The sequence below is a fragment of the Microplitis mediator genome, chromosome 8, assembly GCF_029852145.1.
Source record: "Microplitis mediator isolate UGA2020A chromosome 8, iyMicMedi2.1, whole genome shotgun sequence".
NCBI lineage: Eukaryota > Metazoa > Arthropoda > Insecta > Hymenoptera > Braconidae > Microplitis > Microplitis mediator.
The window spans coordinates 3,943,824-3,969,797 of NC_079976.1; the positions used below are offsets into that span (position 1 = coordinate 3,943,824).

At 35.7% G+C, this 25,974-nt stretch overlaps 2 protein-coding genes and 1 long non-coding RNA gene across 7 annotated transcripts in view; 1 reads left to right on the plus strand and 2 right to left on the minus strand.

The window, feature by feature from the left end:
• Positions 1-881: 881 nt before the first annotated feature.
• LOC130672777 (uncharacterized) lies at positions 882-3,570 on the minus strand. The gene is made up of 3 exons (XR_008990769.1): positions 3,428-3,570; positions 1,286-2,059; positions 882-1,196 (listed from the first exon to the last, which is right to left on the minus strand). It is a non-coding gene; the product is annotated as an uncharacterized LOC130672777 (long non-coding RNA).
• Positions 1,450-10,193, plus strand: LOC130672772 (ubiquitin carboxyl-terminal hydrolase 47). 3 transcript variants are annotated; one of them, XM_057477491.1, is made up of 8 exons: positions 1,450-1,590; positions 2,125-2,198; positions 2,553-2,678; positions 3,452-3,551; positions 3,878-7,728; positions 7,798-7,958; positions 8,209-8,470; positions 8,546-10,193. In XM_057477491.1, the coding sequence occupies exons 4-7, from the start codon at positions 3,455-3,457 to the stop codon at positions 8,429-8,431; spliced, it is 4,332 nt and encodes a 1,443-aa protein (XP_057333474.1). In that variant the 5' UTR covers positions 1,450-1,590; positions 2,125-2,198; positions 2,553-2,678; positions 3,452-3,454; the 3' UTR covers positions 8,432-8,470; positions 8,546-10,193. The 3 variants fall into 3 exon arrangements, with proteins under 3 accessions (XP_057333474.1, XP_057333475.1, XP_057333476.1); XM_057477492.1 differs by having other exon boundaries at positions 2,553-2,637; XM_057477493.1 differs by having other exon boundaries at positions 2,553-2,620.
• The window catches only part of LOC130672776 (TSC22 domain family protein 1), a 67,561-nt gene continuing 51,262 nt past the window's right edge, over positions 9,676-25,974 (minus strand). For 2 of the 3 annotated variants that reach the window (XM_057477498.1, XM_057477500.1), the window contains 6 exons: positions 24,482-24,761; positions 18,060-18,162; positions 17,940-17,962; positions 14,545-14,700; positions 14,095-14,449; positions 9,676-13,998 (listed from right to left, as the gene is read on the minus strand). In XM_057477498.1, coding sequence (XP_057333481.1) covers positions 13,560-13,998; positions 14,095-14,449; positions 14,545-14,700; positions 17,940-17,962; positions 18,060-18,162; positions 24,482-24,761 — 1,356 coding nt within the window. In that variant the 3' untranslated portion in view covers positions 9,676-13,559. The remainder of the gene's footprint in view (positions 13,999-14,094; positions 14,450-14,544; positions 14,701-17,939; positions 17,963-18,059; positions 18,163-24,481; positions 24,762-25,974) is intronic. The other variant, XM_057477499.1, reaches the window with a different exon arrangement.

Genomic DNA, 25,974 nt, shown 5'->3' on the forward strand with positions numbered 1-25,974 from the left:
GAGGCGCGAGTGATTGAAAGGGCGCCATAGTGTCATCCTGAAAAATTTTTTGAAAACTTATGAGAAACGTCAAGTGAAAAATTAACTGTGTAAATGACGTAAAAGAAATTCGAGACAAGAATGATTAATAATATCGATACTGATACGAACTAGACTTCAACATTTGAAGGGTCAATTTTTATGATACTGAAGATGAGTGTGAATGTGGCAGACTTCAACCAAATTTAAAATTAGTACTAAATAAAGTAGATAATTAATAAAATAAAATTTTGAAAAATGCGCATTAAAAAAATTTTGGAAAATAATAAGTGCATTTTTTATAAATATTATTTTTTCAATTATCTACTCTATTTATTTATAATTTTAAATTTGTCTGATGCCTGCTACATTCACACTCGTTAGTGAAGTTAGCTGACGTCTAATAGTTTTTGGATTTTTTTTAAAAGTAAATTATAAAAAAAAAAATATTTGAAAAAATTGCATTTATAGTTTTTTTAATTTTCTACATGTGCATATTTTTGGATTTTATGTTTGTGTCATTTGTTGGAAAAAAAATTACTCTGAAGATTGTAAATTGTCCGTTAACTTTGATCACGATCAATTTTTAATAAGTGTGAATGTAGCAGACGAGACAATTAGAAATTTGAATTAAATAAATAATGAAATTTAAAAAAATGCACGTACGAATTTTGTATTTATCTATATATGTATTTTAATTTCTACTTTACTTACTTTTTATTCATTTATTATAAAATTTAAAAAATGGACAATATTGTCTGCTATATTTATATGATACTGAAATTAGCAGACGTCTAATAAATTTTGGATTTTTTTTTAGACGATAAAATATAAAAAAAAAAATATTTGAAAAAATTGCTCCTGTAGTTTTTTAAATTTTCTGCATGTCATATTTTTATGTTATTTTTTTGCAATTAATTTATTGAAAAACGAAAATTAAAAAATCATCAAATGTCTGCTAACTTCAGGATCATACATTCATGGTCATAATTTTAAATTTTTATATACTAAAGTGTCGGGAAAATCATTGATAAAATAAATTTATTTTACTCTTTTCCCATCTCCCTTATGAAAAAAAATTCATTTAAGTTCCACCCACTGGGAAATTTTTTTTATTTTCTCCAATTCGACCCCTTAGAGAGTAAATTTGTTATTCTGAAGCTGTAACTCTTCTGGTCCTGCGGGATTATAAAAATCATCAATAAAGTAAATTTTTTTCACTCATTCCCATCCATAGAATAAAATTAATTTCAGGTCGTCGTCATACCAAATTTTTTTTTCCTTTTTTTTCCCTGCTTCGTATCTTCTATACTTCAATGCGTATTTTCTATAATTGTACTCACATGCAAAAAATAATCCGGGTGTATTTCCATTTGGTGTTCATCCACTTGAAGTATCGAAGCGACAGCTGGTGGTAAAATCACCAGTCAAAATAAATGGCGGCCACATTATTTTTCACTGAGAGTACCCAGGCTCGTAAGTGGTAGTGAAGCCCAAAACCAGTAAAAAGTAATTTTTTTTTGCTTACATTATTTTTCATGGTTACAACTACACATGTGTCAATAAAACTCGGTAAGAACAATGACAGTAAATGTCAATTACTCTCACCACCTCCAGCTTTTACTATTCGACGCAAAATCCTCATAAAAATTAATAATAAAATTTAATCCTGCAGCCTCAATTTATTTGGTCATCTTGTCTTGCAAGTGCATGTTCATGCTCATGTTGAAAAAAACCTACGTAACATCAAACTCAATCCTATCCTCATTCTCATGTCTCATACTTATATATCACTAGTATTCTCAACCAGCCATTTCACGTCTGCTGTATTTTCACCAGCAATCTACGCGACATTTTCCATTATTTAAATAGCTTTTGTAATGTCTCCATACATTACCACTATTTACTTGAGATAAAATAAAAAAAAAAGTAGGAAACACAACAACAATTGTTGAAAATACGTCAATACAGATTCAAGTGTCTTTAGTACCCAGTGCTCATCATTGTTTAAATATAATACTCATCAGCTTTATTTATTCACCTACAAATGATTAAATAATAAATTTAAAAAACAATAAACTAATTATTATATTTGTAATTACACAGAATTTATGCAGGCCTTGAACTCTGGAATTCTGCAGGTGTCAATCAGATAATGATTCTTTACTACTATTCTAATCGTAAGTGACTCAATAATTTATTCGCTGGTTTAAAGTTTAATTACAAATAAAATAATTTCATTTCATTTAAATTTTAAGTTTTTTTGGATGATCCTGAAGTTAGCAGACAATTAAAAATTTTCAAATTTTGTTTTCAACGATTTAATTAAAAAAAAATGCACATGTAGAAAATTTAAAAAACTAAGTGCAGTTTTTTTTAATTTACGGATTTTTAAAAAATTCAAAATTTAATAGACGTCGGCTAACTTCAGTATCATTCTTTTGGACGTAATTATTTTAAATAAATATCATTTATTTATAGTAAGTTATAAATATATGTATATATATGTAATAAAATAGAATATGTATTTTTAGATGTCAATGGTTATTAATAATTGGAATCAACTTTGACCCAGACAATTGCCGAGGAGTTTGATCTGAACGTAAGGAAATAGTCCAGGTGGTTATGATTGCTAAAAAATAATGACGGAAAATGGATAAGTAAGTGTGGAAGATGAATGAGTTTGTGAAATTAAAAAGATTATTAAAATTAAATATATATATAGATATATGAACTAGGTATATATTTAAAAGTATATAACTAGTAAATTTATTATTACATATGTTGACTTGTGTATTGAATTAGAGAGAATAATTAAAGAAAGACTGAAAGAGGGACGTAGTAAATTTTCCAAGTCTTGGTTTAGACATTCTAAATTTAGAGCATAGCCGACTTGATTCTCTACCACGCTTACAAAATAATATATAACATACTGAGAGTAGTGCCGTGCTAAACTAGCGAGTGAGATCTTGTGGGTTTAACTTATACTGTAGTGTACGGGGCATAGATCTCACGCTAATTTTCTACCTTGCTGATGGCCCGCTGCCAGATCGCAACGAGTTTAACCGAGAATTATCGATAAAATTTTTTTTATTTATTTATCTTTTTATTCCGACTTAAACTCAATTTTTTTCGGTGTTTATTTTATTAAAACGACGCGTTTTATTGATACTTAATTTTTTTCTTTTATTATTAAAATTGTTATCGCTTGTAATTTATAAATCTGAACAGGTGCGAATTATTTAATATATTTTTAATTTAAATAAAATGATATGTAATGTGATGTGATGTGATGTATGTATATGTGTGTTTGTTGTATGTTTAAAACTAGTGACGAAATGAAACTAAATGTGATGTAGTTTTAAGTGGGAAATGTTATTTTTAAATAATTTTATTTTATTGTACTAACTTGAGACATTTTATGTGTCTACAGACGATGGTGGTGGTAGCTGGTGAAGGTATTGGAGATGTTGTCCATGATATACCACTTTGTAATGTGACAAAAGATAGAGACTCGCATAGATCAGTACCTGGTAATTTTTTATAAACTTATTTGATGCTTGGAATGCAGTTGCAAGAGTAAATTTTATTTTTAATGCACTTTTTTTTTTTAAATTTTATTTACGAATTCGCAGATAAAAAAAATTTTTATTGAGACTAGTCTTTATTTTTAATAAATTTTTTTTTAGTTTAAAAATAAATTTACGGAGATTTATTATAATTATTTAATTTAATCTGCAGATGAGTAGAGAAGTTCAGAAAAAAAATTTTGAATAAAATTTTTGATAAAAACATGAGTAGAAAAATAAAATAAATGAATTTTAAAATGTAATTATTTATTTATAATAATTATTTACAGAATTAGAGGATTGTAGTGATCAATGTAAAATGAAGACACCGGAAAAGAATCGTAAGACGATAGTAGTTGTCGCTGGTGAAGCAAAATTTCCGGCGCAAGTAGTAGACAATGATAAAAAACTGATAGCTGATTACTCGCTGCTACTGATGGCGCCGAACTCGACAGTGAGCCAAGTGCGGCAAGCTGTATCTAACTGTTGCAGCGACGCGCCCTCGATTTATGAGTTTGATTTGTATTTAACGCAAGGAGAGAATGAATTCGCGTTGGACGACATGACGAAGACACTGGATGACTACTGTGTGGTATTCGATTCGCCAAAGGTTGACGAGCAAAGCGGACAGTTGACTTTCAAACGACACGAAGATAATAATGCTTATGAGTACAACAGCGTCGAAGATGTATTCATTGAATTCAAACTGTTTCACGAGGCTGAGGATAAATTATTGAACGTCAGTTTTCTTGTTAGCGAGCAATCGACACTCGGAGAGTTGATAACAAATATTAAAACACACGTTGACTTCATCGCTGATCAAGCGAATCCAAGATTTATGCTAGAGTACGATAAGGTTTCCATGTTTTCATTTCTTACAGATCATCACTGCAAGAACATGAGTCACTTTGGCTTCGATTTTAGCAAACCATCAGCGATAACACTCAAACTTTCGTTGTTTATTTCTGAACAGAATGATCAGCCGTTGCTAAAACACAGAAGAAGAAGACACCGTGAATCGTCTGATATAGGACGGGCTATTGTTCGAAAAATTGAAGCCGACCAAAAAATTGAACCCAAGCGAAATGTTGAACCCGAGCGCAAGTCAGACATTACTTATGTAGGTCTTGTTAACCAAGCGATGACATGTTATCTGAATAGTCTTCTCCAAGCTCTTTATATGACACCAGAGTTCCGCAACGCTTTGTACAACTGGGAGTACGTCGAAGGCTCGGAGAAAGACGAAGCAAATAGTATTCCTTATCAGCTACAAAAATTATTCTTGAATCTCCAGACATCGCAGAAGAACGCCGTGGAGACAACCTCGCTGACTAAAAGCTTCGGGTGGGACTCGACGGAGGCATGGCAGCAGCACGACATCCAGGAGCTATGTCGCGTCATGTTCGACGCACTGGAACAAAAGTTCAAAAATACTGAGCAAGCTGATCTGATAAACAGATTGTACGAGGGCAAGATGATTGACTACGTAAAGTGCCTCGAGTGTCAGATGGAAAAGTCACGCGAGGATACTTTCCTAGACATTCCGCTGCCAGTGAGACCATTTGGCAGCACTGTTGCTTACAACAGCGTCGAGGAAGCTCTCCAAGGTTTCGTCCAGCCGGAAACTCTCGAGGGTGTTAATCAGTATTTTTGTGAAACTTGTAACAAAAAATGTGACGCTCACAAGGGACTTAAATTTACAAAGTTTCCTTATTTACTTACATTACATTTGAAGCGATTTGATTTCGACTACCAGACATGCCACCGCATTAAATTAAATGACAAGGTCACTTTTCCCGATATTCTCAATTTAAATGAATTGATACCTTCCGCATCTGCCTCCTGCGCCGACAGCGAGGATTCTCCATTGTCTGATGATTTAGACGAGTGTCTGCCATGTGAAAATGGATTCACATCCGGAGAACCAACGCCTTCGAGCAGCGAACAGAATGACGACGAAGGTATCGACATGAATAATCCATCAACGTCTAGTAGCCACAGCCAAGAAAATGAACGGAATCGCAACAATAAAAATACCCGGGGCCCATACCGGTACGAATTATTCTCGATAATGATACACAGCGGAAGTGCTGGTGGCGGGCACTACTACGCGTACATCAAGGACTTTAAGACTCACGAGTGGTTGTGTTTCAATGATCAAAACGTATCTCCCATAACTCATGACGACATACAGAAGACTTATGGTGGCGGATCTCGTGGGTACTACAGCGGTGCTTACAGCAGCAGTACAAACGCTTATATGCTCATGTACCGTCAAATAGATACTGAGAGAAACGCATTGCCTATGCAAGTAAATGATTTTCCTGAACATATTAAGGAAGTCTTGAAGAAAATGAAGGAACAGGAGGAAGAGCGTAGGAACCACGAGCAGTCTTTGAATTGCCACAAATTTAAAGTTTACTGTCATCATCCGAAAGAAAAAAAATTGATAAACACAAGGATTTATTTATTTTCTGACGAAGAACGTCTGTCGCATCTTACGGAGAACGCTTACAAACAATTGAATCTGAAGGACGTCGTTGACATCAACCAGTGCCGCCTTGTCGCCTATGATCCATCGAATGACTTCATTGAGTGCAGCTTCGAAGGCTCCGAGCACAAAAGCATCGGCTCGATAACGCAATTGTCTGGATTTTATCCGTCAATGTCAGCGCCTTCGTACAATTTGCTCATGGAGATAAGAAATAAGAATGATAAGTTTAAAGTATATCATCCGGGTGAAATAGTCACTAAAGTCTTCCTAGTTAACGTCGCTTCGCGTAGAATTGTCGACGGACCTGTTAGTGTCCGCGTAAAAGCATCCGCGTCGCTAAATGATTATTGTAAATTAGTTGCCGAGGCTTTTAATCAAAAGCCGTTTCCGATGTACGTCGTGCTCATGAAAATACTTTCAGACGTTGTTACTCTTTTGGAAAATGATTCTTACTCAATTGAGTACAAAGGTTTTAGTCATAATTGCAAAGTATTTGTGTCTTCACACTTGGACACTAATCCATTGAAGAAATTCAACGAGTCAACGCTCAAAGCGATGGTCGATTCATTTGCAAATATTATTGTTTTGAATATCGAGCTGCCGGACATGAGGAACGAAGTGTTGAAGGAATTAAACATACAGTTGCTGGAGCCAAAGCAGAAGGATCCCAAGGATGACAAAATAACAGCCAATGGTATTGTCAAGCCGGTTGTTAACGGGGATGCAGCTGTTGGTGCTGATAAGCACGATGCTGTGGATGGAGAAGTCCAGAAGCCGAGCGAAGATGAGTCTAGTGGGTGGACTACGCTTCAAAGTGAAGCTGAAGACTGGCAAGAACGGAGTAACTCTGAGGACAGCAGTCTCAGTGACAGTGATAGAACTCTAGTTGGCGATGCGTCGGAGGATGACGAGCTGATGAGCAAAGTTATTCATGACTTGTTTACGCCTACCAGAGAAAACTGGGCTGTTGATGATCAAGTAGATTACTGCTTCAAAGTAAGAAGTAAGCCGGGTAATCCTCCAGACCAGATCCAACTGCTGGTTGATCAGCGCATCAGCATGGAGTCATTGAAGAAACACTTGGAGCAGTATATAAGAATACCTACTGAGTGTTTCAAAGTTATTCAGCAGCCCACTGAAACTGAGGACGTCAAATACATGCGTCGCAGATCAACGCCACGTGGATTCGAAGAAGGAGAGACGCTTACTATCCAATTGGGCCGGGCTTTGAAAGAAGGAGAGTTTAAAGTTAAGCTCTACTATCTGTGGGTGGGATACATGGCTAGAGCTATGGAGTACTACTCTGTGGGCGAGTGGATTGTCTCCAGAGAAGCCACTGTCGCTCAGACTAAAAAAGAAATAATTGAGGAGCTGAAAGCAAACCACAACACTGACGTTTCGTTTGAGAGATGTCGTCTGAGAAAAAAGTTCTCAATGACTCCATCGAAAGTCCTCTTCGATCACCAGAAGTTCAAAGACATCGAGCTCTTCAACCAGGAGCTGATTGTCCAAGAGCTGCCGGACAAGGAAATGGTCACTGACCCAAATCAGATTCTCGTCACCGTGTTCAAGTTTCCTGTACAGGATTCTATCGAGTCGTACGAAATAACTCTCAGTAATAAAACTTTTAGTGAACTGGCTGGAAAGGTATCGATATCTATATTTATATATTTTTTTTTTTTGTTTAAATTATTAATTGTTTTAATTTTACGTCAGGTCGCTGAGTTGACGGGTATCAGTGCAGAAAATTTGACGTTTTCTAAAACCGGATGGGTAATATTTGGGATTTACCATACCCATGATATGAGATGGATTAAACCAACTGATGAGTCCTGGGAGTTGCCGACACTTGAAGATGGTGCACTTATTCATTACAAGTTAGTTATTTTTTTTTCATCAATTGTTCGTAAATTTTACCATCTATATGTTGATGCCGCGGGTCGAAATTTAAAAATAAAAACGGGATATTTTTTGTAGTCAATGTAGAATTTTGTAACTGAACTGACATCAGGTCATTTAATTTTTTTTTTTTTTTAAATAAGAGCGGGAAATTAATTAATTAATTAAATTAAAAAAGTGATCCTAGTAGAATTTAAATTAACGTTGCATTTAAAAATTTGAATACAGAGATAGTACTGAAGAAAAAAATGATTCGTCGAATGAAGACGATGAGAATGCAGGTGTATCGACTTTCAAAGTATCAAGTGACATGCGGAAGGAGTCGTGTGAAAAACGTAGAGCAAGATGTCTGCCAAGTAATACCGGGACATACAAAATGTGCTCCGGAGAGTCTAGTTACAGTAGTCCACGACGTGAACGTGCACTAAAAATCTACTTTGATAATAAATGATCCTCTTATTTGTGAGCATAGCGTCTGCAGTTAAGCGAGGTAACTATTTATTAAATTAATTAATTTATTAACTTGTAATTTAAAAAAATATAAATATTTGTTTGTTAATTTCAGTGCCTGTTTAAGCCAAGAGCGTCAGTATAAATCCACAATAACGTTGGATGGTCTCGGTAATTTAATTTAATTATGTTTAATTATTATTATAATTTAAAATAATATCATGTAGATTCGTCGCCCATATCCCACGATTGTTAAATTATAAAATCGTGGTAATGACGTATCGAGCGTTTTAAATATCCGGCCATATTGCTGTCATAAAAATTAATTTTTAAATCCAGAGCTTAAATAATTATTTAATTAACAAAATAAAAGCTTTATTTAATGATAAATTTTATATAAAACATTATTGCATTTAAAAATCTCGCAATTACTGATGTTTAAATAAATAAAAAATTTGAAATCGAGCTTATTATTGCAATAGCGAAGATAATTTTTAAAAAACAGCAAAGAAAATATTTAAAATTAATTTAATTTATTTTCAAAAATCTAAATCAACGAAGTTCACTAGTGTAATTAAGGTGAACATTTAATTAAAATTAACTTGCTCGAGTTTGAAAAGATAAAGAAGGCCGTTGACGATCTCTGTCTTATTTTCTCTATGTACCATACGCTGTAGTTACAAAAGAAAATTATATTTATGATAAAAGAAAAAATATAAAAAAAGGATAAATTAATGATAATAATAATAATAAATAAATAAATGGAACTAGTGTGACTGTACTTGTTTAAGTGTTTTAAACAATGCCAGAGTAAATACCTTTGTATCTTTTTTTTTACGCTGACCAATGTACTAGTTTTTGTTTCCTCATCAGATTTCATTGCGTACTTATTTATTTTCATTTATTTTAACGCAGCAATCTGGTGGCTTGTGTAAATAATTAGTGTACTATCAGTTTGTTAGAAAGTACTCGTAATTATTATACTTTATATTTTTATTTATTTAGAGGAAATTTTGATAATCGATCAGTTTTTTTTTTAAGTTTCAATTTTTCGAAACGCATTGGAAATATTTAATTGAGATTGTTATTAATTATCATTATTATTATTTTAATTGGAAGTAATATGCGTAATTAATTAAATTAATCAATTAGATTTTACTAATTTAAAATAGTTGCACTTGTGCGAGTGTTGATATTTTATTTATAGATGAATTTTAAAGAAACATTTAAAGAGACGCGAGAGTGCAATCAGTTACTCAATTATAATAATTATCATTAATATTATTATTATTATTATTATTATTATTATTATTATTATTATTAAATTAATTGTTATTGAAGCCATGGAGGTTTGATTTAATTTAAGAAAAAAAAATTGATTAAGGTGAGAAATTATATATTTTATTTTATGTACAGTTTTTCCTCACAATGTTTTAATTTAAATGCATATTATATTTTCTATAACATAAATTACATTTATTTGCCTCTTAAATATTATCATTTATTTGAATTGTTTGACATTTTGATATTTAATTTTTTTTTTCGTCTCAGTCATTAAGTTTGAAAATTTAAATAAATTTCCGTAAGAAATATGAGGAAAAAAAAACATTGAGGCTTTGACTTTTTGTAAAATAAATGATAAACTTGTCGGCAAACCTCGTGTGCTCGAATCCCTTATTTATCAATGACTATTTTAAGTTTTATTAATTTATAAATTAAAATATTATAAAAAAAAAAAAAATAAAAATATTTGTTTATTCTCACACACTGTTCTTTATAAATTTAATTGCGAAACTATTATCTTAACAATAAAAAAAAGTGTATATATATTGTATATGTATATATTTACAAGTATTTATTTATTTATTTTGTACATAAAACCACATAAATTTATATATAATCATACAATACAATAGAATAGGCAAATGGTCATTTTAAATTTATAATCCACCCGGAGATAAGAAGGAATATTGAGAGGACGGACGGTGTAAAAGATTATTGCCGCACACGGAATAATAAAATATATCGGCTCTAAAAATCGGTATGGCAGTGGGTGCGTGAGTCCCGGGAATAAAAAATAACCGACAAAAAAAAATAATAATAAATAAATAAAAAAATACTAAGAGGAAATAAGGGTACGAGGGGGTCGCTTGCACATATATCGATATCTCAGCATTCGATCTCCGGGTCCGGGCCGCCCGTATATTTACATGTATAATTTATATACCCCGTCTAAGTTAACGCAGACTAAGGGCGGACACCAACGGAACCTGGACAAGTCTGCGAGTCTCTCCCATGTGCACCACCTCCAGTTCCCCGACCATTTTATGCCTTTCCCTTTTTTATTAAAATCCCAGACTCTATCTGCGGTTTTTAAAATTTTCACTCAGCATCCTCGCATTTAAATATTACACATAACACATATTTATATATTTACCACACTTAAATACCATTCATTATAATAAACTAGAAATTACACACAGAGCATACACATGTACATATATACTACATACATATACATATGTATTTACATTTACATTACACTCATACATAAATAATTTAGACAACATATACAGATGTAATACATACAAGTTACATTAAAACATAACTTTTATCACACTTTACAACTATTACAATCAACTCGCTACTTATAATGTACACATACTGATACATTTATCATAACTATAATTATTACCGTTACTGTAATTGTAATATTTTAAATTTTCTTTTTAAAAGAAATCGATTTTTATAATCGTTTAGCTTTTATTCATCCATATATTTGTTTAAAATAATTAACTAAAAAAATACTTATCTCTGGGAACAGCCAAAGTCTTGTTGATTCTCACATACCCGATATATCTCTAATTAGACATCTGAAAATCCGATAAGCTGCCGTGTCACGGAATACCTCGCCGATCGATAAGCGACGGTACTTAACGCGTCGAAGTTTAACTAAGAATAAATAAAAATTGCATAAGAGTCTGCTGAGATATAAGCAGCAGCAGCAGCAGCAGCAGCAGCAGCAACAGCTTCAGGACCCGAGGATGAGACTCGTGGGATTTTTTAACGGTTTAAATAATGCAGTACGAGAAGAGCCACCGCCCTCTTGTACCTTCCACCTTCCACCTTTTTCTTATTTTTATTCGTTTTCTCGCATCGTAACTTCCTTGTGAGCTCGGTGCTCGGTGTATTGTGACTGCAAGGGCGCAATTAATTACTGCGTGGCTGCAAGGTACCGAGCATTGTTGCATCTGTTGCGCTTAGCAATCCCGTAACTTCCCTTTCCCTTTCCCTTTCTCTTATCCTCATTCTCATTCTCATTCTCATTCTTATTCTCATACTCGTTTAACTTTATACACTTAATACTATGTGGTGTTCACCATATCGGCATTCGCACACCACTTGTTTTATTATTATTATCATTATTATTATTTTTACCACACGTACAGAGCAACACACAACGACTACGTGCGCTAAAAGAGTTACGCTAAAGTATTACATACACCAGAAGTATATACTCCATGTACTGGGACTACTTATTCAAGTAACTAATAAATTAAAACTGCGTATAAGCAGGTAGTTGTTATTGTAGTTGATGTTACTGAGCATGTGTGTAAGTATTTACACATATATTAACAACGGCGTACGAGGACTAACTATGTAATGTGGTGCATGGTGCATCTAAGAGTTGCTAGCCACGATGCACTTTAAAGAAGCATTAATGATGTCCGGAGGGAGTTACCGGGATCACAAGATTTTTAAAATTCTTTCAGCGCCACGAAGAAAAGAGTAATTATGTTATTTTATTTTCGTTTACTCTTTTTTAAGACATTTTTCTTCTTTTCTTCTTTTGTTGCTGTTGTTGTTATTATTATTTTTATGTCCCTGACATTTACAACGCAGTAATAACATGGTATTGTAATTGATGATGAATTTAAAAATCTTTTGAGTAGATTTATTATTGTTGTATATTATAAGTTAAATAATACAAAAAGAGATAACCAGTTCCGCGTGAATTCGTGTTGTATTGTTGCGTGCGCGGGTAATGCAAGTAAACAGTGAGAGAGAAGAGTGGAGTAGACGGTTAAGATTTTGCGGCGGAACAAAAAGGAGATTTGATGGGAGAGACCGAGGGAAACTAAATGAGATGAAGAAAGACGAGGCGGTGTTCCTCACGGGCACAAACGTCGAATTACGAAACACCTGTTCCACGAAATAACTTAATCGAGAGTGCATTCGTACTGTTAAATTCGTGAGTTGCCGGAGCCTTTGGCTTCTGCTGTTTTATCTTTACTTCTTTTCTTTTCTTTTCTTCTCTCCTCTTCTCTTCTCTTATTTTTATTTTTCTCTTTTCTTCTTATTGTTGTTCTCCTAAAAAGCGAGACAGTGAACTTGTGATTACTCTTAATTCGTCGGCGAGCCAATTGAAGTGCAAGTTAGTCGAAAGTCTAAATCCGATATATATTTATATATATTGACCCTCGAGTAACGACGGAGAATTGAACAAGGTCAGGTGATGGCGATGGTGTTTGTGGTGTGCCGGTGATGATGCTACAGCAGTAGATGTGGGTGAATGGGAGGAGACCAGATTTACAGCCGATTAGATCCGAGATTACAAAAGTATAGCGGCATTATTATCCTTTTTTTGCTCCTTTGCTCAACAAAAGTTAAATTATCATCCACGACGTTGGTACATAATGTCGCTCCGGCCATTCGGGTGTATTATTACCAGAGGCGATGGATATTACGTGTCTATTAGGTTACAATGAGTGATTATCGGTGCGTAGCAATTTTAAATAACCTTTGAAAACTTAAACCGATATACATATAACGAGTACGAGGTGTTGTTATTACAAAGCTCTTTGGCTTTTCTTACTTTCTTACTTAAATATTTTTAAATATTATATATATACAAGTCTCTGGAGGACTAGTATTATTTTTATTAGCAGCAATAAGTATATAATTTTTCGAGACTTAACTTGTCAAACAAGTGTTGTCTCCCACAGCCTTGTTGGTTTCGTCTTAACAAAACATTAAGATTTAAATCTCGCGTGAGTTGGCTGTCTCCGTAGTTAAAAGTAATTAATGTAATGTATCTAACTAGTTCTGTAATTTCTTTGTCAAGGAAATCAAATGTAGTCGGACGGTGTCGTTGTCTCGGTAATGGCAGCTAACCGGTACTGAGGCTCCGTCGTCGCGGTTGCCTGGTGACACGTTAAGTTGCTCGTCGCCGTTTGCGTCTGGGCTGTTATACTCGCGGGCAGCGTGACTCCTGATGATTGCTGTTGCTGCTGATTGTTTGCAGAGTTTGAACTCAGGTCACTGTAATACGCGCTGCTGGGCGCGCTTGAGAGAAAAGGTCCGTCGAGGTCCGCGTCGCTGCCCGTGTACCCGGTATTCTGGTAAGACGGGTTTACTTCGCTGGCAGTGCTCGTTGTTCTCAGGCCCTGGAGGTGATGGTGGTGGTGATGGTGGTGCTGTAGGTGATGCTGGTGATTCGGGTGACGATTTAGTGATAATGGCGTTGACGGGCCATTCTCGTACATCTCGTAGTCCGGCTCTTGTAACCTTAAGCAATAAAATAAAGTTAACAATAATGTTTTTCCTCGACAACAGCAACTGCGACAACAGGAAAATAAATTATTTTGGTGATATATTTTTTACCTCTGATTGTGTCGCCTTTCTTTAAGTGTCCCGTTTTGACTGTCTCCGCTGTATCTGCGATGCAATCGCGCGGCGTCAAGCTCGTGATACTCGTCTTCCTCTTCGTCACCGGGAGTTGTTGCACGACCGCCGTAAGTCGAGCTGCCTCTCAATTGTAACTGTAGATCACTCGCATAACTTGCCGTTTGTGAGTCCAGTTCTGCGTACAGCGCCTCGTCTGTTTGCATGTGGGTGTAATGGTTCTCTACGGGGAGATTCATCGCGCAACGATGTGGAGGCAGACTCAGGGGGGTTGCAACCACCCCTGCTGCGCCTCCTCCACGTCTTGATCCCAACCATGACCAAACATTGTGACCTGTTAATCAATATAGTTAACCAATTATTATTACTTTTGTTCTTTTGAACACAAGATTTATTGTCTTTATAAGAATAAATAAATAAAATATTCACCGGGAGTTGGTGTAACGTCGTGATAAGGCGGTAATTTATCGAGCTCCAGTGGCGGGCGTTCGGGGATAACAGAAACACCTCCGGCAACACCGACGGCTCCGGGACTAACTGGTTCCTGGGGATTCGCGTCTTCTACACCGACTCCGCAACAGCTTGCTGCAAAAAATATAATATTATTATTATTTAAAAACGTATTTATTAAGATTAAACACCTGTGTTTATAAAATTACCGGTCTTGATAGTAAAAAAGTGGAGATCAATAGCACAGGAGTGGCAGGGGAGCAGTCGGAAAGAGGAAATTAGGCTGGATTTATTTCAACGTGGGTGTGGTAACTCAAATTTCGCCTTGTCATATTTTCTTTAACCGTTAAAAAGATCCCTTTACTCTTTTTATCTTGAGACAAAAATATCTGTCGCTCATTCGCTCAATACCGAGAGTAAGAGCTACACAAGTAAACCAGGGCCAAGGGTTCGGTTCAACTCTTTAACATCAGTTGAGTTGTATTAGAAAGAGTCGCGTTGAGTGAAACCTCGGGACTCGTCAAGTGCCAGGTGAGGGTCTCCACCATCTCTTCTTTCCTCTTTTATTTTTTTATTTTTCTCCAACTTCTCTTCTCTCAACTCAGCCAACCATCAAATACTACACAGTACACTAGTATGATATAGAAATATAGACCGTGCATATTTACCCGCACACAACCGCTTACCCGACAAATATAAAATATAAAATAAAATAATAATAATAAAAAAATAATAATATAAAACATGTGTGAGTTGAATCTGAGAGCATTATGACATGAACTTGTATATATGAAGGGGCGCCTCCCCATCAGTATTTCTTTCTCTCCATGGAGCGTCTCGTCGTTCTCATTGTGCTCTCATCATCGAGCCGTCATGTGAATCGTCCCGGATAGGATTTTGTGGATCTGAGGGACCGACTCGGAATGCAAAAAGAACGTGATTATCAAGAATTTTTTCATTTAATACGCATCGCACATGCACGCAGACTTTTTTTAATCGACAACTCGGATGAGAATTTTATCCCATTTAAAATTATAACGTCCCAATTATTTTTTCTCCCGACTTGTCGTCGATTTCAATGTCTCCATCCACTTGGTCCATTCTCTGTGCGCGATATAGAGCACCATTATTATTGTCATTATTATTATTAGTGAAACTAGTAGGTATAGAACGTCAAAGTGTGTTCAGCGGAGCGTAAACTTTATAACAAGACGAGGACGCAGCAAGAAGCAGAAGCAGGAGCAGCAGAGCCAGCATCAGCGGCACACGAGGGCGATGCTGCTGATTGCGTCACGGATCGGATAATCGGATTATCTCGTCCAACTCACGTTATAAATGACGAACCCCTCGAGGTTGTCTACTCCATATCTACTAGTTTTTGCTCTCTTTCCCTTCATGATGCTTTCCCGCTCTCAATGTCATTCAGAGTCGCATTGTATGGCTCAAGCAGACGCAGAACTCATGAGCCAACCGACACACCGGGATCCAAATTCTGAGCGACGTTTTGAGTAGGTCGTTGCTGGGTGACTGTTCGAGACATTCTTAGACCCGAGCTATGGCACTGAGAACCGGGATACGTCCATCAACGCTTTGTCAACTTGATTATTCCGGAATATCTGGCTTAAGAGAGTGCCTCGAATACGAGTTTTAATACTAATACTAATACTAATACTTAATACTAATGCTAATGCTAATACAAAATCTCGGGTCTTTACTAAAAAAATCAGTATATCAAATTTAGTTAATCGCCTAAATCCTTTTCGACGAATCAAGCTTTTAAAGTTTTTAAAATTTCAACACTTTTATGAATTACTAGACAGCATTAGAGGATAAATTCAAGAGATAAGGCCCAGCAGTGTCGATCTTATTGAAAATAAAACGGATAAGGTAAGTAATATAATGAAATAAAAAAGTATCTTGATTAGCATAAATCGTCGATACGAGGGAGAAAAGTATCGGAGGCTGAGACAGAGCACGCGAGGAGCGTCGGCCGCGCGTGGGGCACGAGAGACAGGAGGTGGAGGCTGCTACGAGTGTCGGATAATTAATTCGGCTGACCCCCGATCTCAATGCTGCTTGGGAGAGCTCACCACCAGCAGCAGTAACAGTAACAGCAGCAGGAGCTGAAGCAGGAGCAGTGTCTGAGTCAATGAGAGAGCTGGGAATACGAGTAGGAGCGTCAGTCTCCCAGAGCACTCTTCTCCAGCTGATGCTATCAGCACGCTCGATTTCAAATCGGAAAGTTAATTAGACGCGTTTCACTGTTCTCCTTGTCGCACGTCCACACACTTGTTCCTTTTTTCATCATGTCGTTCGTCTTCTCACTTGTTCCATCTTATTCTTCTTCTTGGTCTTGCTCTCGGTCTCCTTATTCTTCAGCAGGTCTCTCTTCTGCAGTCTTGTATACTCTCGTTGGAGTAAAGAGTAACCCAGGAGTCAAGAGAGTCAAGATCCTACCGCTTTCATTACGCCAACTAATTAAACGCCAATCGATCCTTCGACCCTCATGTCTTCAATTGCCGGTCATTCTCTTCCTCTCTCTGTCTCAACTTATACAAAGTACCTCTTTAATGTTTGCGTCTTTTATTTAAACTCGTCCTCTTGCTATCGACAACGCCACGACCGCGACACTAAACTTGGCGCCGATATCCGGATGTCGTCGCTGCTTTACTCGTGACACCCTTCACTAACAGACTACATACTCTCCACACATACTGCAGTTCCTTGTACTTAAACTAAGCAACAAATTATTCAAATCACTCCTATCCTATCCTATCATTTTATTTTATTATTTCAACTCAACGAAACCCACACAAATAATCATTTCATTTATTTATTTACTCTGTAGCCAGGCTCGACCCTTAAACCTCAACTCTCAACTTTCACTCTGCACTTGACCAGCCGTTCTCGAGTATCAAGTCATTGTTTTTTTTTAGGTTTAGGAACTTACTTCAGTTAATGATTTATTTATTTTAGGGGAAACGACAGACAACAGACCCCCAGACTACTTCACGGACAACCAGCCCTTGTTTCCTAACTCTGTAGTCTTTAGTTTGCTAGTGTCTGTCTATATATACATACACATACACATATATATATGTATACAAGTAATCCGATCCGCTGAAGCGCAGACATTCTACAGCGTCCACGAAGAATGCTTTTGTTATAAGCGTGTATGTCTCGAGGACAAGATAGCAATCGGATCTTTATCGGTAGTTATATGAGAGATCGGGGACGTTAGTTAATTGGGAATTAAGGAGAGAGCTTGGGATTACAGACGCTAAGTGTATATAAAACTATATAAAAGTTGTGTCTGCTAAGACTTGATGTATAGAGAAAGATGAGAGTCGCTTTTTATTTTTTGTTTTTCTTACCTCGGCCGCCAGCGCTCTTCATTCTGAAACAAAAAGTTTAAATAAAGTAATTAGTTACATCCTTAATTTATTATTATCAGGATATAGTTTGTTAATTATTTTTAAAAATTGTAAATTTACCTTCGACAGTGAAGAAGCGTTACCATGATGACAGCTCCGATGGCCGCGGATATCAGGGACACTATTATCAGCGTAAGAACCCATCCAAACTCTCCAGGGGCTTCTGGAATCAAGAGTACTATGAATTAGACAATCTTATTTATGATACATTATTATTCATAATAATAAATAAAGCAGGTGCTTATATAAATCTATGTGTGTGTGTATATGTGTATGTATATTTACAATTATCATACAAGCATCAAGTGGCAATAACGAGGCTGAGAGCGGAAGTGTCCGTGATTCTTCACATCATGAGCAGAGACTCAGGTAGTTTGCTCTGCGAGTGGTTCTCGGCTAATTGCGATCAGTATAAGAAAGGTAGAATAAGAATGAGAATTAAAATAAGAATAAGAAGAGAATAAAAATAAAAGTTGAGGCAGGGAGAGAGGGAGAGAAAGAAAGAAAGAGAGAAAGACGAGTATAGGCTGATGCAGCCACCCACGTATTTGATTCTTGATACAAGCCACGGCATGGCTAATTATCCCGAACCACGAATTGCCGAGAACGCACCACCCACCGCCTCCACTATTTCTTTTCATCTCGTTCTCGTCCTCGTACTCTTAACTCTGTCTTTGTTTTATTCTTTTGCACCCCACAGAGACGAGTCAGCGCCAGAGTCCGAGTTAAAGTTTAAGTCTGAGTTAGAGTCATCGTCTCAGATCGTCTCGGATCCGGGAAGTTGATGGCAAAAAATTTATTACAATAAAAATAAAATATATTTCGAGACAAACGAATTATTTTTTGACAAGTAGAATTGGCAATACCAGCTGTCTTGTTTTTAAGAGGATAATCTAGATTGGATGATTGGATTCGACAGCCAGAAGTAACCATCAACGATTAACAGATTAATTGACAAAGGATTTTATTTACCGAGCGTTAAATTATTCGCTGAGTGCGAGTGAGTGTCGATCAGAAAACGTCTCTCATCGTCCTGTCTCTTGTCTCCCGTCTCTTATTTATTTCTCGGATATGATCAAACTGACGTTAACATAACAGCTTGCACCGTTGCTTCAGTGATAAGACTTTAACAGAAAACGTTATCGATCATCTTTATAAACTCGAGTGTCGGTTAGGCGGACTGCCAACAAGACGACTAACTCGACGTTCCCTCAACTACTCACGCAGTCACATACCACAATGTACATAAGTTATTATTATTATTATTATTATTATTTAGCTTAAGGCAATCGGTTATTCCATACGCAGTGTGAAAATACAACTAGTAACGTAACACGCTTCTCGTCGGCCGGACACGGTTGACCAGTAGGTAACTACGTGTCAAAAACCTGATTGTCTTGTTGGATCCGCTGTCTTGCCTGGATAATAAATTACAAATTTCCATTAGACACATTTGGGAATATGTCTATACGTCGGTAGACCTATACCTCGCTGGGTATTTATTTATTATAGATGAGTGGAGCCGAGTATAAACGAGTGTAAGTTTAAGAGGTGGAAAAATATATCTGAGTTTAGTTCTACAGTCAAGTTTGAGATTTTAATCTGTAGATGAGAGCTGGAGATCGTTAATAATCCGCGCGTCTTGTTATAAAAAATGCTAACGCTTATAACTGTTAGCTCTTTAGTCTTTTGGTAAATATATTTTACTTTTTTTATAAATCTTTGACCTCGTAATTTATTAGATAGACTACTAAATCAGCGAATAGAAATAATAATAAATAGAAAAAAAAAAAATAAATAATATAAATTGGAGATATCACTGGCCGTTGGTTGGCTTAATGAAGCAACAATTTGTTTTATATATACATATATAAAGTCAAACTTGCTGATTTTATCGGTCGGTTATAAATTAAACTCGTTACACCAGACGACAAAATAAATTCCAAAGCTAATCTAACATGAACAAAAGTGTTTTTATTTAGTTGTTGTTCCTGTTGTAGTCCTGCTCTGGTCTACTCTCGCCGAGACTTTCTCAACGCGACCCGATTTTGCTGGTTCAGCTCTTACGCGTGTCCTGATCTATCGTTTAATCGCCTGGAAATGCCTACGCTACCTGGAACGAGATATTTTTATTTAAACTGGTCCCATTCAGATTTACTTTGATTATTTTTCCATTCCTTTCCTTTTCCTTTTCCTTTTTTTTCTTATTTATTTATTTATATATTTTATTTTCTATTATTCAAATCACAAATAAAACTCTAGTATCATCTGCTCTTATTTACTAGAATTAGCCGATAATTTATTAGCAGCTTAAACATCTAGCACCTGCGTTTATTTAGCCAATTAAGCTACGGTTTTATTTAAAACCCATTAATTATCAAGTTGATTTAATTTTGAAATTACCCGCAAAAATGTATAATTAATGCTGAAGGATTAATGGCCGATTTATCGGCAATAATGATAAGGAGAAATATTATTACGACAAATGAAATAATTTTATCGCGTCTGTGTGTTCAACCACGGACATTAGATAATGTAATAAGTACATATAAATATAAATACATAAATATATAAGTATAGTTGTTAATAGTTTTCCATGTCGCTGTCTCTCGGTCCAATACACCTGAAGGACTTGTCGGGATTTAGTCACCAGCAGCGACGAGTCAATCGTTGTCTGGCACGCGATAGAAAACCGGCTTTATAGAAAATATATGTAACCTGCTGTGTCCCAGTGGTAGTTGGTTTGGATTTGTAGCCAGTGTCCCTACCCATGGCTCCAGTCAACCGAGAAACATTACTAAAATCACAAGACTACCGCCCTGAGATATATTATTTTATAACCGCTTTAATTTCTCTAGGTCTCGCGTCTTGTCTTATGTCTCATGTCGATCTGTCTCTTCTCAACCAAATCAAAATGTCGATCGTTACGCTCGATTGCGATGACGTTTAGATAAATTCACGCTTTTAAGTGCCGATACTTGTACTCAGATCTTACAATACTTTGCCAGGCAACTTAACTGAGGACTGGCCGTTCTGCTGAGATTTAGCTCAGCTCTTTACACAGTATTGGCAAAAGAAAGAGTTTGATGTGGAGTTAAGACTGAAAGAATCATAGAAGAGGGTACACAGAAGATGGAGGCGTACAGAGGGCGGTAGATCCATCACCAGAGATCTAGAGAGATCGAGTTATCCGTCATCCGATCTACCGATTGTTGTTGCGCCGGTCGGTGAGAGAGGTGTGGCATGCCATAGACGCCTCACGGAAACGCTTATATATATATATATATACTTGTCTATATAACATTCCCTGATACTTAAAGCTTGATGTGATGATGAGGAGCCGTTTAAAATTGTTCCAACCAACATTATTAATCTTTTTTTTTTACCACACAGCTATGTAATCTCCTGGTACAATCGCCCGGTAATTGGCTGACGATTACAGTGAAAGTACACATACTGTGTCTATCATTTTTTATTATTTATTGCAACATTTTTACAAGGGTCACTTGTTTTTGTATTTTTTTTTCATTTTTATTTGATGTGATATTAGATATTAAATAATCGACAGCGATTGTTAACATGAGTGGACTCGGTTCACATTAAAAGCGGCTCTGAGTCATGACGAAAGAACACTTGGTATTGTTGGTGGTGTTGTTATTATGAGAGATATATATAAAGCGAATAAAATATAATGTGAATCGAGTGTTTTCGGTTGTATCGGGTGGTATCGGAGCAGAAGCATCTCGTTGGCTCACGCAATCGCATATCCGTGACGTTCACGCACGTGTGCTTGCTACTGACGCTCTTACTTTCTGTGTTATAATGTAACATTATGCTTGTTTTGCTCTTTACTTCTTAACGTTTCTCATCGCGGTTTGTTTTCTCGCGGCCGATAAATTCACCAGGTTCAAAAGATCCTTCTGTTGATTATTTTTCTACGGTGCTCTGTGCCTATATATGCATTTTTATTTATATATCGCGCGCGTGTGTGTGGATGTGGATATTAGGGACGAGTGAGATTAAAAAACAAGTACAAGCGGTCTATGTATTAAATCTTGGCACTGTATGTTTTCCGATCTCGTTTACACCGGCCACGAAAACGAGGTGTGAAAAAAAAATAAAGTACACGGTGGCAAAGTTGGCCGAGAAGAACAGGAGAGAGAATACTGAGCTGGTGCAATAAAGAGAAGAAATAATAACGAGGAGATAAAAGGTGGAAGAGAGCTCGTTACTACGTTCCATCGGTGCTGCTGGTGCAGCTTCTGCTTTTCAGTCTCAGTCTCAGTCTCAGTTTCATTTTTTTATATTTATTCTTTTCTTATTTTATTTTTTAGCCCTCGCCTGGAGTGTGTGTTCTGTAACGATATACAAGCTTCGGCAAATCTCAGATAAGATGTGAGACACGAGAGCAAATTTTTTCTCGCGTTTTGATACCAACCAACAACACTTGTCCTTTTTTTTGTTACCAATTCGTCGAAATTCGTTAAAACGATAAAAAATAACTCGTCTTTTTATATTATTATTTTTAATTTGTTTGTTGCTGGTAACTTATTATTGTTATTTACTTTATTATATTTTTTTCTGAGCTATCAAGAAGGAGTATAATCAGAGTCTAGAGTTGATCCTCCAAAGATTATGATCCCGTTAAACAGCAATATCTGCAGCAGCTTTTCTACAACACACATTTCCTTCCCCCTTAATATCTCATCGGGTTTATTCTCATGGACACTCGTATGTGTTTCTCTTACACAGTTTGCCGAGATGAGAAGGCGCTCAAAAGTATACGAGGTGTGATCGCGTAATTATTCTGGTAAGAGCGAGTGAGAAGTGACGCGATGATTGCTACGTTCTCGCCTCGAGGATCTACAACATCAACATCAACCCTATACTCCCATCGTCTCGTTTCTTATATATATATATATTTTTTAAAATTTATTTTATTCTTCAACCTGCGTTTTATTTCATCAGCAATCAGCAATTTTCTTATTTATGACACGAAGACTTCATTTGCGGAGCTTTAAAATATATATATATATATATACTTAATATATACCTATAATAATAATACTAATAACAATAATTTAAAAAAAAAAAATAAATACCCTGCGAGGACATTTCGCCATTTTGGCGTTACCACGAGATGCGAGATGAACAGATGCATTGAAAAGTGGTTGCGGTGAAGTAGTTTATTTTTTTTTTTACATGCACGGATTTACGTGTGTAGTGTATAGTAGTGTAATGCTCTGATGCAAAACGGAAAGGTAGTATAGATGTAGATGTATATAAAGAAGTAAAGAAGGCGTGAGGTAAAAAAGCCAGGGAGGGGCTGCGAACAAACGGAAACCCTTGCCAGCGTATTTCGGATCGCCGGCCATGCTGCTTGCACGTTTGTTCATTGGCTGATACACCGGATGTTGCACCCCACTCGTCAATCCTTCTGTGTATAAACCGCCTGTTTCATATAATAGGGTATCGTTATCCATATCCATAACGATATCCATATCTACGACTATATCTATGTCTATGTCTATGCATATGTTAGTATTATAATATGTTATCAAGACAATTATAATTACTATTTAGGTATTTATTCATGATTGCTATCTAAACACATTTTGATTTATAATTTTCTTTGTAGCTACTTAAAGTCGGAGCCGGCTGTCTCCTTCCCGCCCACCGTTTATTTGTTATTATTATTTTTGTTGTTATTATTATTATTAGTAAAAGATATTAAAGACAAGATTGATGAAGACATTAAAGACAATGTGGTTTCCACTGTAATTACCTCGATGTCAGTATGACTTTTAACACCAAGGTATTTTTAAAATATTGTGATGCTAAGGTGTTTTATTATTAACGAAAATAAATGGAAATTTTTTTAAGGTCTTTTAATATTAATGAATTTTTCGTGAGAATTTAATTAAAAAAAGATTAATAATCTTTCAAATTTAAATAATAACGGTATTTAATATATGGTGTAGGTACCGGTGCCTTTGAAATTGTGAAAGTTTTTTTTTTTTTAATTTTGAAGAAAATTTTAGACTGCAAAAATTTTTGAATACTTTTTCCAGTGTAAAAAATTTACATGAATTTTCGTAAAATTCAAATTTTCAAATTTTTATGTAACTGAAGATCGAAAGTTATGTAATTTGACTGCTTGAGGAGTAGTTCCGGAGATTGAAGGTGGTCTAAGATTTTTGGCTGACATACCAGCATTCAAATGCGAAACATTTCAGAAATCTAGTCATCCAGCCGATTTTTTACTTTCCAATTTTTTATTTCCGTTGAGCAAAAAACCTTTCGATCTTCAGGTACATAAATTTTTTAATAAAATAATATTTGAATTTTGTATTCCTATAAAATTTATTGGTTTTAAAAGACAGAAAACTTCTGATATATATTTTATAAAGAAGTAGATTGATTATTTCCGGTTGTTTTACTGTCGGTAATATGTAGTGAGTAAAGGACATAATTGAACTTACCGAGAGTACCATCGAGAGAAAAAGAGGAATGCCTGTCATTTCTCAATGCCCAGGTACACAAATCGCAGGTGGTAAGTCCATCGGTAGCAATCCGTTCTTCAGGAAGAAACGGTGGTCTAGGAGGCGGTGGAACAAAACTTCCTATCACAGCCCACAGTGAATCGACGTCATTATTTGTGTAATAGAGTAACTCTTCTTCAGCGACTCCGGCAAACCAGTCCATGTCATTGGCGCTGGGACTAACTGGTGGGCTTGGCGTTGACGTGCTTGCCACTGTCATCTGTAACATGTTAAAGATTCTATATGTTAGCCATCATGTCAAGTTGTTATTAGTCGATGAAAGCTTACAGTTTGGAGGTAAAATCTACAAAAGACATAAAAGACATATATATTATCTTTTATTTGTATATAAACATAAAGAAAAATACAGATGTATTTAATTTTTAAGCCGTTGCAGCTTGCCAATGTTGTTTGTTTAAATAAATATAAATGCTGTACAATACTACAGGGTATTTTAGAAGCACTATAGATGCACGCAAATGTTTCAATAAACATATGAAGGAGACAGAGTATGAGGGGATGAATGACGAAAGTTATTTGAAAAGTCCCAGTGACTTTAAAAGTCAAACAATTTTTTTTGAGCTTCTTGCTCCATCTTCTCTTCTGATGGCATCCGGTCCTGAACAAACAAATGCGCCTAATGGAGCTGAGATAGGAGGTCAAAGGCCCGTGCCTTTCTGGTGGCATATCTGTCTTGTATAACTTGAGGAAAATAGTGTAGGCAAACAGAAAAGATTATCATCATCATCAAGAAGGGAGAGCTGTTTTTTTAGCCGACTGACTGGACTGGACCGACCGTAAAAAATATTATGTATTTATTATTATTTTATATTTTATAGTTTTATAGCTTGAATAGGTTGTTTGGTAAAGTGAAACGATGTTCTCTAAGACAAAAAGTAGAAGCTCTAACTAAAACGACAAACAAAACACAGCCACACACTATAATATCCCATCCGAAGGAATAAAAGTTGTACATCTTAAACAAATAGTCTCCCACGCAACTAAAACTTTCGTAATCTTGGCATCTTAGCGGGTTTTAATGGTTTCTTGTGTGGTGTGTGTAGCTTTACTTGAGTAAATATTAAGCGAAATTCTTCGTCTTCTTCTTGTTCTTTAGCTTTGGCTTTGGCTTTGGCTTTGGCTTAGCTTCACTTAAACTCCTCTTTTACCCCACTTGCTCTCTTGGACGATCCACTATTATGAGCATGAGAAAGTACTGATGACTAATATTATGTTTGAGAATAAAAGCGTGTTGACTATTAAGGATATCATTGTACTTATAATGTAACGTTAACAATAGTAGCCTTTGTAATTAAGTTAATTTAATGAAGTCGTTTTAAAAATTTTAAGTATTTATTTTGTTCACTCCATGCCAAAGGCCTTTGAAGTCTGTACTGTAAGATTAAAAGGATATTTAATTGCGAATTGAGCAC